The sequence below is a fragment of the Chiloscyllium plagiosum genome, unplaced genomic scaffold (assembly GCF_037043375.1).
Source record: "Chiloscyllium plagiosum isolate Xiang-an unplaced genomic scaffold, Cpla_swu_hap1 HiC_scaffold_3, whole genome shotgun sequence".
Taxonomy (NCBI): Eukaryota; Metazoa; Chordata; class Chondrichthyes; order Orectolobiformes; family Hemiscylliidae; genus Chiloscyllium; species Chiloscyllium plagiosum.
In genome coordinates, this window is record NW_028270141.1 from 28,095,814 (window position 1) to 28,109,170 (window position 13,357).

General features: G+C 41.1%; 1 protein-coding gene across 2 annotated transcripts; it reads left to right on the forward strand.

Moving 5' to 3' along the window:
- Positions 1-812: 812 nt before the first annotated feature.
- On the forward strand, positions 813-11,073 carry alkal2a (ALK and LTK ligand 2a). 2 transcript variants are annotated; one of them, XM_043678801.2, is made up of 6 exons: positions 813-3,499; positions 3,913-4,223; positions 5,344-5,400; positions 5,502-5,582; positions 6,862-6,941; positions 9,577-11,073. In XM_043678801.2, the coding sequence occupies exons 2-5, from the start codon at positions 3,962-3,964 to the stop codon at positions 6,924-6,926; spliced, it is 465 nt and encodes a 154-aa protein (XP_043534736.1). In that variant the 5' UTR covers positions 813-3,499; positions 3,913-3,961; the 3' UTR covers positions 6,927-6,941; positions 9,577-11,073. The 2 variants fall into 2 exon arrangements, with proteins under 2 accessions (XP_043534736.1, XP_087834292.1); XM_087978166.1 differs by having other exon boundaries at positions 813-3,268.
- The last annotated feature ends 2,284 nt before the right edge of the window (positions 11,074-13,357 follow it).

Below are 13,357 nucleotides of genomic sequence, written 5' to 3' on the forward strand. Positions count from 1 at the left end.
TGAGAAGATTTGTAGCTCAGGTTGAGGTTCTGGATATATGTTTGCTCGCTGAACTGGACAGATGTTTCATCACCATACTAGGTAACATCATTAGTGATCCTCTGGTGAAGCACTGGTGTTATGCCCGATTTTCTATTTATGTGTCAGTGATGTCATTTCCTGTGATTATCTCATTCACCATGTTGATGAAGTCATTTCCTGTTCTTTTTCTAGAGAATTCCTAGAAGCATGGCATTCCAAACAGAACTCTATCAACAAACACATTGATTTGGATCCCATCTACCACCCTCTGAGAAAAAGAACAGGAAATGACATCACCAACGTGGTGAATTACGTCATCACAGGAAATGATGTCACCAACCCAAACACATATACAGAAAGCGGGGCATAACACCAGTGCTTCACCGGAAGCTCACTGATAGTGTTACCTAGTATCGTGTGTTTCTTTAAGTGTGTTGTGCTTTCCAACCCCCATATCTGCAATCCAACATCAGTAGCTGTGCTTCAACCATCTATGCTCTACATCCTGGAACATCTCTCTTAACTTCTCTCTGCTCCTTTAAGGCCCTGCATTAAATATCTCTTTGGCTAAGTTTAAGGTCATCCGTTCTAATATCTGTTTCTTTAGCTCAGCGTTCATATTTTTGCCAGATTATGTTTCTGTGATTCTACATTAAAGGTGTCACATAAAATAAACATTGTTGTTATTGTTAGTCATACATTTTCTGTGTTCTGAAATATAATGAATTTTCTGTATATTTCCAGAGTTTTGTTGCTGTATTCAAGATCAGTCAACGTTTGCAGTTTTTATTTCCGTATTTATTTGGAACATCTGTTCTCCATAGTAAACTTTGTACTAACATTGTAAACATATCTCCACAACTTATAAAGGGATATGCATTACAACCATCTTAAATAAAAGTAAATTATTTAGTTTATCAATTATATATTTTGTTTAAGTTATTCATTGATTTCATGGGAAAGCAAGGGAAGATGCAATACTCATGAGACAGTGGGTCTATACATAGAATAGTTAGATGAGTCATTCTCTGCACAATTCAGTGGTCATTGCTTGAAATGTATTATTGAATGAAAAATATTAACATAGGAAAACTGAAAATGTTGCACAGGCATAGGATCTTAACACGGTCTTACACATGGGTCATAGGGAATGTACTTACATAAATTAAATGATTGGGTATTACAACCCCAACAGCTAATTGAAGAAAGCACCAAAGTAGACTTTAGCCTTCTGTGCAGAAAAAACTTCTAACGTTTTTGTCTTGTTTTCAAAATCACCGTTTTGGCTGAGAATAAAATGGTCAACTTTCAACATGATGCTGAATTTTAGAGTTCTCACATTTTAAATTTATGAATTTTGCAAAGCCATGGCCCATAAAAACAAATTGGCAATGTTATAATCTTATTTTGGAGAATTGAGAGCACTCAGATAAAGATTCAACAACTCCTCTATACATTATCTTGACATTACATTCCTTTTATTGATTCAAAATTTCTGTAGTTTTGGTTGGTTTTTCACATTCTACCCTCTTTAAACATGAGGTCACCAAAATTCAGCTGCCCATATTTCAATTTGCAGCAGCTTTCATTTCCCTTTCACCTGGTGACTTCGACTGGTTCCCTGCAAAGCAACATGTTGACTTAAAAAATTCTTATCCTTGTTTTCAAACCTCTCCATGATATCACCCTCTCCCAATCTCTGCAATCTTTGACAGTCCTACAACCCTCTAAGATACCTACTCTCCTCTAATTCTGCCCTTTCATGGCCAATGCCTAAGGGACATTCCTAATTCCGCCATCCATGGCCATTCCTTCAGTTGCCCTGGCCCTAAGCTCCCTCAACATACTTCACTACCATGCATGCCTCCTTTTAGGATACACCAGCTTTATCAAGCTTTTATCTAACCTCATATACTGTTATTTGCCTTGGTGAATGTATTACATAATTATGTACTGTTGTTAAAATCTTTGCAGCAAAAGTAATGAACTGTCTATGGAATCATCGAAGATTTTGCTATACAAAACCAATTGGGGAAAATGCTGTTTTAATCGTGGTGTATATAACAAGCGAATGAGTGGCATCTTGGGAGGAGGTAGGCTAGTCACAGGAGACTGTAACATAAGGTCAGAGATCCGATCACCTTCAAACCCTGTTGCAGATCAACATTGTCCTTTAGTAATTCATGCATTCATGAGGGGGTAGCTTGAGTGAGCATTTGCATTTGGTGTTTGTGGTCTGAATTCTTTCACATTCATATTCCCTCAAAGGGGATTTTCCACGGCAAGTGGTTATTCTACAGATTATGCAAGCGGCACGATTAGATCAACTGTGCATGGTCAATCAGTACCGGCGGAAGTTGCCATGAATAAATTATGCCCAACATCAGCGCACGATGGATGTCGTCCCCAAGTTTGTCGGACGCAGTGGCCTGAACGTTTCCGGCCCGTCGCTGAACGGCGCTGTTGTCAGTTTTCTCATCAGTTTGTTTCTCTGTTTGTCCACTTTCTCCGATTATAGACATTTGACGTGCCGGCATTCACAGCATTTAAGGGGAAGGGGGCTTTATTGTAATGTTACAATAAAAAATAAGTTAATTTAAATAATCAGAATCACCATTTCGTATAAAGTTGGACAACTCTTGATCACACCAGTCCCGCGCGCACACTTTGATATGTATTTGAACTTGAAGTGATAAACAACGTTTTGACTAAACAGACAGGGAAAATAAAATCGGATTTCATGAGCTGACCGTTAAAGGTTTAATACCGGCATCGTTGTACCTTTAAATAGCCGTGTTTGACTGCAGTGTTTTCTATATAAATATACACTTCCCGCCGACTTTAACTTATCCTTATCACAGCGTTTCCAATAATTTGTCACGTCGAAAATTAGATTGGAGAAATAAACGTGTTTATCAGAAATCGTATCCTGAAAATCATCAAATAAACTGCAAGGGGCAGGAATATAATAGCAGTTACCGGTTCCTGGCCGAGAGAAGGGAAAAAGGGATGGAAAAGAAGTTCCTGGTATCCACGCAGCGTTGTCAGTCAGTGACGGTCTCATCATCATCCGGGCTGACGAACATAATGCAATTCAAGGAGTGCTTGATCGGGAAGGATGAATTTTTCAAATCGCGTTAACACGTTTCCAATTAAAGACACGCCGGGGTAATCCGGTGGGACCGATTACGTCTGCGAATAGACAGTAAAAGGCTGGGAAAGATCTAACGAAAGTTACCGAACAAAGGTTGCCAAGTGGACTTTTATTGTTTACCACCCACCTCAAGTCGATAATATCATATTGAACTACCACATGCATCGTATACTATATAAGGGCCTGCGCTGGGAGGCACTGCAGAAATGGTGTAGTTTATGGAATAAAGTGCACACCGGGAGAAATTATTTATTCTGTGAGCAAGTTTCAGGAAAACAAAAACGACACCGCTTGCAAAGAGAGGGGGCAGAATATATTTTGAAGGTAAATGCATGAAATTATTTTTTGATTTAGATTCGCAATTCAGGTCTAGATTATATAGATGCTACTTTAAGAACAAGAAGTCTTGCTCCAGTCAAGAAGGCAGGACATACCGGATGCTGCTTTTTTTTAGGAGTAACTAGACATCCTTTGCAAAGTAGCAAAATAACAGCAGAATTGCATGCAGTTTTGCAACTTTTATCAAATGAGGATTTTTAAAGGAATTTACTGCTAAATTCAACGACAAACCACTTAGTGTGAATCTTAAAACACAAAAGAGTTTAAATGTTCAGACCCGTAAGAAGCAGTGAAGTGGTTAGGGCTGATGAGGGTGAAGTGTGCAGTTTGAGTGGCTTGGTATATGCGTGCGGCTGTAACTGTTAAAGATCATCATGTCGGTGTCTTCTCTCTGCTAGAGCCACGGAGTCGCAGCTGGGAGGCTTTAACCTGATCCCAACATCAGAAATGAACAGCCCGAGGTCACTGCTATTCTTTGGACTGATACTTCTCATTAGCACAGCTGGATATTGCAAAGAGAGGACAGATCTCACAGAGTTAGGGGAGAACAAAACCCTCTTTAACTTAATATTGGAAATCATAAATCATTTACAAAAACACCGGGAAGAGGAAACCAATGAGGTCGACTACTTTCCACAACGTGTCGATTATACGCTTGATTCCTGGGAATTGCCTGACAATGAGGTGTATCGTAAGGAGGAGAGAGTTGGTAAGTGGGGCTACTGTTTCCTCGCTACTTGTTAATCCACTTGGCCGGGGGTCCACTTTACTGAGTGAGGAGCCAGGTGTATTGGACGGTCATTCATTTCATTTCCTTTGACCGAGTTGAAACCAGAGGTTCTGGGCTGTGAAGGTCTGGGAGGAGGGAGGGGGCGATCTGAGCGATGAACGTCCCCTTGGGGCCGCAGAAGATCTGCTCGCTGACCTGTTGAGCTCTCTGGTCGAGAAAGTAAGGAAGGTGTCGGTGGGCCGAGGGGCCGGGGGAAGTCGGGGTTGTGAGATTGCAAGGCGAAAGCTGGCTTCTTCCAGGAAAGGAGCAACACTAAACCCAAGAGGGTATAATCCCCACCCCACCCCACCTCCAATTTCCAAATGCTGTTAGACAGAGTTTATGAATGGACAACAACCAGGAAGGGGTGACATAAGGACACTGACCGTCTGCTACTCTAGAGTCCCGCGGGAGAGTGGCCGGTGTTTGTGTGCTCCCAAGTGACGGGCAAACGTTTTACGTTCGCCATTCATAATCCTCGTTAAAAATTACACACCATGTTATAGTCCAAAGGGTTTATTTGGAAGCATGAACCTGGTGTTGTGTGAGTTTTATTTTAAACTTTGTCCACCCCAGCCCAACACCGGCCCCTCCACATCATTCATAATCCTGGCTAATCCTTTCAGTATGTCACTAGTTTGAAATATGTTTATCAGGTTAGGAGTTACAGAGGGATGCTCCCTCCCTCTCCGGTCCAGTGTAAGGGGACTTCAAGGCTGCCCAGTGATTTCCCCGTCAGTCCTGACTCGACAGCATTGTCCTGAATTGTCCATGAACTTCTGGCTGCCCTGAACAACCCCTTAAACATTTGCACACTCGGGAAACGCTGTCTTTTCGCTACTTTTTTTGCAGGTCTGCTCCTTTGCTACACCGAACCAATCATTTATGAAGTTGCCTGTCCGGAACCGTCCCTCGCAGCACACATCTCAAAAAAAAAGTATTGTCTAAACACCGTTAAAACTAAGTACCCGTTGTAAAAGGAATGGCCAGATTTAGCAAATTCATCAACTCAACGGTATCTCAGCCCTGCTTTGAAACCTCTATCTGATTTTTCCAACAGAAATCGTGCCCAGAGATCTGAGGAAGATGAAAGACAAGTTTTTGAAACATTTAACAGGTAAACGCGGCTCTTTGAGTGCGGCTGTGTGCGTGTGTGTATATGTTCATGCGTCTGGTGCGGATCGACAGGTTTGTAACAGTCACTGACTTTCTCCCCAGGTCCACTTTACTTCAGCCCCAAGTGTAGCAAACATTTCCATCGGCTGTACCACAACACCAGGGACTGTACCATACCAGCATGTAAGTGTTAACCCCCTCCACTCTTCCCATTCCCCGTCCAGGGAAAGCGTTTGCTTTAGTCATAAGTCTAAAGGTTTCTTTTTTGGTTTAAATATTGCGCTGCTGGATATCTGAAACATGAAAGAAAGGATAAATAGTTGCCCCCACAGTAGGTCAGGCAGTATCTCCGGAGGGAGGTGTAGTTTCACTCTGAAGGACTTTTCAAATCTTGGGCTTCTTAGTCTAATGTCACGGTCACTTCAAGGCTGGGCCGCTTTCAGTTGAGCTGTACCGATGTGTTAGTCGAGCGGGGAAGGACGGTTTGTATCCGTTTCGGCGGAGAATGTGGCAACGTAACTCAATGCATGGTGTTCAGAGCCGCTCCCAGTCAGCACATTGACAGCAGTCCCACTGGACAGGAGAGTGGGTGGGAGAGAGAGACAGGGACAGATGGGGCATTGTGGGGACATCTCCATTCTTAACGAAGTGACTTTGTGCCGAGTGGTCAGCAGTTTCTAGTGGGGGTGTGACAAATCAGGTCGCGATGATCCAAACGAATTTCAGTTTGCCAGTCACTGCCTGGATAGCTGAAACCTCAGCACGTTCGTGGTGGGATAGGGAAGCTCTTTATCATAACAGCCTTCTCCCGCTTTTGTCGGCGGAGAGCTGTTGCCAAGATCATTCCCAATGGGACTCAGTGCAAACCATATCCCCAGTTTCTATCGGAATAGCAGCGGCGTGTTTGATTCGATCAGGGTGTGCCGAGATAGAAGCGAGGAAATGTTAAGGGCCAGTGACCCGCACATCACGCGTGCAGCTCAATGTGGCTCGTGTTTTAGAACATCATTCTAAAAGCCGGCATTTTTCAATAACTTATAGATTTTAAAAAAATGAATCTCGTGGAAATGAAAATTGCAAGACTCGTTTGCGAAAGTATATTGTTTCTCGAATGCAAAATACAAAGAAGGCTGACACTTGACAAGGGCCGGTTATAAAAATAGAATTGACCCATCTGTTTATTTACATCTCTCGATTAGTGGGAAGCCTCAGGAAGTCCATATGGCAGGAATGTGTCACTAACAATATAGACAAATCCTATATGTCTCTGAGAATGAGAGAAAGCTATTTGACGACACGGGAAACTTTACATACTTTGTCCCCCCCCCCCCCCCCCCGGAGATACTATCTCCTACAAATAAAGGCAGCGAGTGTCTTTTTCTGTATCTTGATTTTTAACTTTGTCTACCCCAGTTCAACACCGGCTCCTTCAAATAATTTCTGTGTCTTTCTCTTCTCGTAGATTATAAAAGATGTGCCAGACTTCTCACAAGATTGGCAGTCAGTCCGATGTGCGCTAAAGGCTAAATGCGATTACAACTGGTAAGTGTTGCTGAAAGAAGGGTTTATGCTTGGATGCTGCCTGAACTGCTGTGCTCTTCCAGCACCACTAATCCAGAATCTGGTTTCCAGCATCTGTAGTCATTGTTTTTACCTTTATGCCCGAAATGTCGATTCTCCTTCTCCTTTGATGCTGCCTGACCTGCTGCGCTTTTCCAGCAACACATTTTTAAGCTCTGATCTCCAGCATCTGCAGTCCTCACTTTCTCAAAGTTGCTGACTGACTGCAGTCCTGTGATATGTGAACAGCTTGGCTGGGAGACATTCTGAAGTCCTAACTCGGACATTCCGGGGTGATGGTGGGAGGGGGTGTCTGTGTGGCAGTTTGGAAAGATTTTTCCCTTAGTGAATACATTTCAAAACCAAAATGCTTTCACATGCGGACTATCCCCTTCAAACGGAGGGTTGTCTTTCGGCCAAAATCGATTGGAATACATGCAGCATTTTTTCCTCCCTGACAGATATCATATCGGTACCAGTAAAACCCGCCTTCCGTTCAACTAGTATTGGGCCCACGGAGCTATATTCTAATGTACCACAGAGCGATGCAGGCATTACGGCTGCAAATATTTGAAAGCTACTGGATAATCGGACGGTATGAGCAAAAGCTGTGCCAAGGCAAAAACCTAGTTTTGTTCGCTTTTAACCCAAATAACTGAACCGCAACCACATGAGATCAGACTCAAGAAGCAATTCGTTTCAGTATTAAAGGCCCGTTGGCAATGTTCTGCTATCTTGATGTTTCATTGTGCTACACAAGGCAGTACTAATTGCCATGGCTACGACTTCAGAGAGATGGCAGCAACTGGTGCACACATCATTTTACAAAGCTTTATAATCAATAGGTCGGCCCACGCAACGTGAAAGTAGAAAAGCCAGCCCTGGCTAATTAATATGCAATCGACTGAACGCTGAACTTCCACGCCTCGCTCATCAGCGACACCCACAACGTCATTGATTGTACAAATGCCTGGGTTAGGATAAAAAAAAAGTAAGATATCTAAAATACATGTATCCCGGGAAGAAAAAGGCAGTAATCATCATCTACAATTGAACAAAAAACATCAGGTGCATGACTTACTTAATTCTGGCATCTTCCTAGCTCCTGTACCTCAATGAAGATTCTCATGCGGACAAACGTGAGGTCGGATCGAGGAACGTACAGAAATTCAGATGGCAATAGTGTTCTACGTAGTGCATATTAAGTTAGGAAACAATAAGTTCATTTCATTATTGATTAATCATTCTTTGCATTCATTTAGCTTTACAATAGAGTGAGGATATAATTTTTCAATTGTAGTGCAGAGTTGAAATTCCACTTGTGGCGATCCTTGGTGAATTCCACTTACTAATCATCACTGACACAAACGACGTTCTAACAATGATTTTTAACAAAATATATTCTAAGATTTTGTGATATTTCTTCCTTCACCAGTTTGGTGGAAGGGTGATAAAACTGCAACAAATAGGAATTTGTTTTTTTGTTAACTTGCCATTTATCACTGCCATGTGTGGATGATACAATTGAATTAGGTTTGCTAAGCTTGTTGAGATGCCAACAAATTAGGAACTCAAACTGATGTTTTACCTATAAATGTAGCATTTAACCAACTACTGTTACTAAACAGCTGCAATAGATGGACTGAAACAATATACCACACTCCTGGTGTAGAGCACTGAACAGGAACTGCTAAGTTTATGACCCATGGGCAAACTTTTAACCAGCCATGCACCATTGTAATGTAACCACACACACTTGAGGAAAAAGTGAGGACTACAGATGCTGGAGATCTGAGAGTGGAAGAGTGTGGTGCTGGAAAGGCACAGCCAGTCAGGCAGCGTCCAAAGGAGCAGGAGAATAGATGTTTTGGGCATAAGCACCTTAATCAGGAAGGGCTCATGCCCGAAACATTGACTCTCCTGCTGCTCAGATGCTGCCTAACTGGCTGTGCCTTTCCAGCACCCGCATTCTTCAACAACCACACAGTTGAGCAATGTAAAGGTGCACTCTCTTCTATGGAAATGACCTGAGCATGAAATATTTGTAAACGGCAAAAATAAATTACCTGTGGCAGATGTGCAATTTCTCGATAATGGTTAAAAGTGCCAAAATTTGCCATCATTTTCACAACCCAAATGGCAGTTTGGAACAATTATAGTCATCAACTAACTTGTAAAATGAAGTCATAAATGAAATTGTTGAGTTCCATGGATAACTATGCAGCAGGCTTGAACAACTTATGAAGTACCCACTCCACTTTTTAAAATTAAAATTGCTGAAAAAAAGTCTGGTGACTCAGTGGTTACTTCTGCCTCTCAGCACCATGGATCCTGGTTCAATTCCAGCAGCCTTGGGTGAATGTGTGGAATTTGCGCATTCTCCCCATTTCAGTGTGGGTTTTCGCCGGGTGCTCCAGTTTTCTCCCACTTTCCGAAGATATGCAGGCTGGGTGGATTGGCCATACTAAATGTGGGGTTAGAACGGGGAGCTGTGTCTGCGTGGGTCGATTTTAGAAGGGTCGGTGCAGGACTCAGTAGGCCAAAAGGTCTCTTTCTGAATTGTAGGCATTCTATGATTCTAAATTAATTAACAAAATGCGATAATCTTGTTTTACAGGTATCAACATTAAGATATCCCCAGAACCAAGAAAAGTGCCTTGGAAAACAACAGGGAAACACATTGATCTCAGTACCTTTATAACATATTCCATTGTGAACAAAGATTTATTTTTGCAAACTGATCGATTACCTCCATGAACTCATTAATGTGCATTTTGTATGTTGTCAACATTATTTCTGTAATTCTGTACATTAGTATAAATAACTGCCAATGTTACAAAGGCTGAACATTTAAGAAAATAACAACACTTCACTGTTTTCCTGCGTAATGCTGCCAAAAATTGCACAAATGCTTTCTTGTTCATGTCTGGAGCATTATTTTGTATTAAACATTGAGACACTCAGATACTGTTCAAGACAAGGCTAATGTATCCTAAATTTATTGTAGGAATTTTTTTCATGCTTCAGAATGCTGGTTATCTTTACTTGTCATATGTAATGCTTATGCAGTTTAAAACCATTTGCTGTGCCATAACACAGCAAAATATTGTTATAATAGAATGCTTGGGGTCACCCTCTACTCCAAGGGATAAGTTATGGTTTGCATGACATTTTTTCTTACCTTCGTCTTTACAAAGCATAATATTTTACAACTACACTGTTAGGTTAGTACATCGTTGGTTATGGTTTACATTCTCTGAGCTGAAAAAAAGTTTGTGACCAATTATCTTTTCTCTAACACAGTGGAGTGTCATTTATACAGATCTATACAAGCTATTGTCATTAGTCACTGTACATTACGGTTTATAAACATTCCAGCTAACATGTGCAATATGTATATATTGTAAAGACCTGAATATATATCAGTTATAAAATAAAGTGTTTGGTATTTGACACAGACTAGACTGAGTGCTCTTTGTATACATTCCCAGGTTGTTACTGCATAGTTTTAAACAACTTTTTCCAATCATTGATTCACTACAAAAGATTTCAGTTTTTCAGACCTTGGTTTGCCTAAATCAATGCATTTAGCCTAAATTAATTCAAAAAATGAAAGTATACAATGTTCAATTAGAGTACAATCTATTGGGTGTAGCCATATTAACCTATACAAAATGTGAAATGTATTATTCTGAATAAATGATTCAAAATCTACTTTTAAGGAGACGCTGATGTAAACAATTCTTCAAGGAGAAAATGACACTCGGAGACATGTTTTGTGGTCTAAATTCAATACCAATACTTGATATATTTGTATTTAATAATCATTTTCAAATCAACATTTCTGTCCACTGTCACCTTTTAAATATTTTCCATCTTCTGTTCTTTATTTTTCCATGAGACACAGATTATTAGCTATTATTGAAGGCAACAGAATTAATAATACTTTTAGTTACTGTACCCTGCATGATATTGAATGCAATATTAACAACAACTATGCTGTAGAAAGCTGCTTATGCCAAAGAAAATAGAAATGTAGCAATGGTAATGAGATTACCTCAGAGTTACTATCTTATATTGTCTCAGCTTAATTTACCTAATAACAATGTTGCTTATGAACATGCAATTGTATCTTTAAAGGCATACTCCATGGCTTGAATGTGTCGTTGACTTAATGCTGCGCTATGGAAGTGCTGGATTCTCAGAAGTAACTCCATAGACGATAAATTATTTCGTGCTTAGGCATCTGTTAATGAATCCACTGGACTACTTGAAAAAGAGTGGGGAATTCTAATTAGCTAGCCAATGTACCTTTCTTGATCAATCCTCAAAATGGATTAATTAATCCCATTAATGACTGTGGGATCTTGCTCTGTTTGACATGATAGGCGTTTCCCCATAATATTAATTATTGCACTTTAGAGTAATTTGTGTTTTGTGATTCATATCAGAATATTTCCAGATGTGATGATGCACCGTGTAAAAGCACCTTCATTTCAAAATTATGCAGTAAATCCACAAAATAGTCGATGTTTGAAACTTTAAAGAGACAAGTTTGTAAAATCATTGAGCAACCTCATGTATTACCATTTGATTTTTAATAATTTGCAAAGAACTGAATATCCCATTATCGCCTCTCTAGCATTAAAGATTTTAGAAAAAAAGTTAAGTGCTTTTTGATTTTTTTTCCCCATTTGCTCATGGAATGAGAGCATTATCTGCAAGTCCAGTAATTATTGCCCATCCTCACCGCCCTTGAGAAGGTGGTGGTGATGAGTTACATTTTTGAACCTCTACAAGCCACCCACAGCCCTCTTAGGGAGTAAGTTCCTGAATTTGATCCAACCAAATGCAATATAGTTGCAAGTCAAGATTATAACTTCCAGCAGGTGATGTTTCTACATATCTTCTGCCCTTTGCCTCTGCATGGAAAGGTGGGAATGCTGGGAAACTAGGTTTGCCTAAAGAATGTTACAGGCGATACACATTGCAGACACTGGGCATTTGTGGTACAATATTTAGACATCACTGGGATGTTAATCAAGCAGGCTCCTATAATTAGATTAGATTACATTACAACGTGGAAACAGGCCCTTCGGCCCAACAAGTCCACACCGACCCGCCGAAGCGCAACCCACCCATGCCCCTACATTTACCCCTTACCTAACACTGTGGGCAATTTAGCATGGCCAATTCACCTGACCTGCACATCTTTAGACTGTGGGAGGAAACCGGAGCACCCGGAGGAAACCCACGCAGACACGGGGAGAACATGCAAACTCCACACAGTCAGTCGCCTGAGGCGGGAATTGAACCCGGGTCTCAGGCGCTGTGAGGCAGCAGTGCCACAAGTAAGGTGTTTGGCCCTTCAAGCAGTCCACTCAGCCATTTCTTAATATGATGTGGAAGGAACTGAAGTGGCTAAAGCCTGGTATATGTGATGTTGGGGACCTCATCCAGTTGGCACTTCTAGCTGAATTTGGCTGCAAATTCTTCAGCCTAGTCTTAGAGTCATTCAGATGTGCAGTATGGAAAGAGACACTTCAGTCTAACTTGTCTATGCTGACCAGATATTCTAAACTAATCTCGTCCCATGTGCCAAAATTTGGCCTATATCCTTCTCAACCCTTCCTATTCATTTACCCAGCCAGATGCCTTTTAAATGTTGCAATTGTAGGTTTGCTTGCTGAGCTGGAAGGTTCATTTCCAGATGTTTCATCACACCACTAGGTAACATCTTCAGCAGGCCTTTAGATGAAGTACTGCTGATGATTCCTGCTTTCTATTTATGTGTTTGGGTTTCTGAATGAACATCAACTACCCACAAAGTGACATGACCCTCTCACATTCATATCGTTACAAACAGGTAAGAAAGGCCAACACTTCAACTGGGACAACACATCCATCCTAGGACAAGCCAAACAGAGACATGCATGAGAATTCCTAGAAGCATGGCATTCCAATCGAAACTCTATCAACAAACACATTTACTTGGATCCCATTTACCACCCCCTGAGAAAAAGAACAGGAAATGACATCACCACAAAGAAACACAAACATATAAATAGAAAGTAGGAATCATTAGCAGTGCTTCACCCGGAGGCCTACTGAAGATGTTACCTATTAGGGTAACGAAACATCTGGAAATAAACCTTCCAGCTCAGTGAGCAAACCTACATCCAGAACCACAACCTGAGCTACAAGTTTTCTCAAAAACTCACTAATACAAGTAACAGATTTTTTTCCAAATCATAGAATAGAGTCATTGAATACTTCCAGTGTGGAAAGAGGCCATTCGGCCCATCGTGGAAATTCCAACCCTGCAAAGAGCATCCCATTCAGCCTTGGCCCCCTACCCTATCCCCATAACTCCATTTTTCCCATGGCTAATCCACCTA

What these genes read in the sequence shown, in the direction of transcription:
- alkal2a (XM_043678801.2), top strand. Translation starts at nt 3,962, where the DNA reads ATGAACAGCCCGAGGTCACTGCTATTCTTTGGACTGATACTTCTCATT. An exon ending in GTTTTTGAAACATTTAACAG is followed by an intron (nt 5,401 to 5,501) that starts GTAAACGCGGCT and finishes CTTTCTCCCCAG; the next exon opens with GTCCACTTTACTTCAGCCCC. An exon ending in GGACTGTACCATACCAGCAT is followed by an intron (nt 5,583 to 6,861) that starts GTAAGTGTTAAC and finishes CTCTTCTCGTAG; the next exon opens with ATTATAAAAGATGTGCCAGA.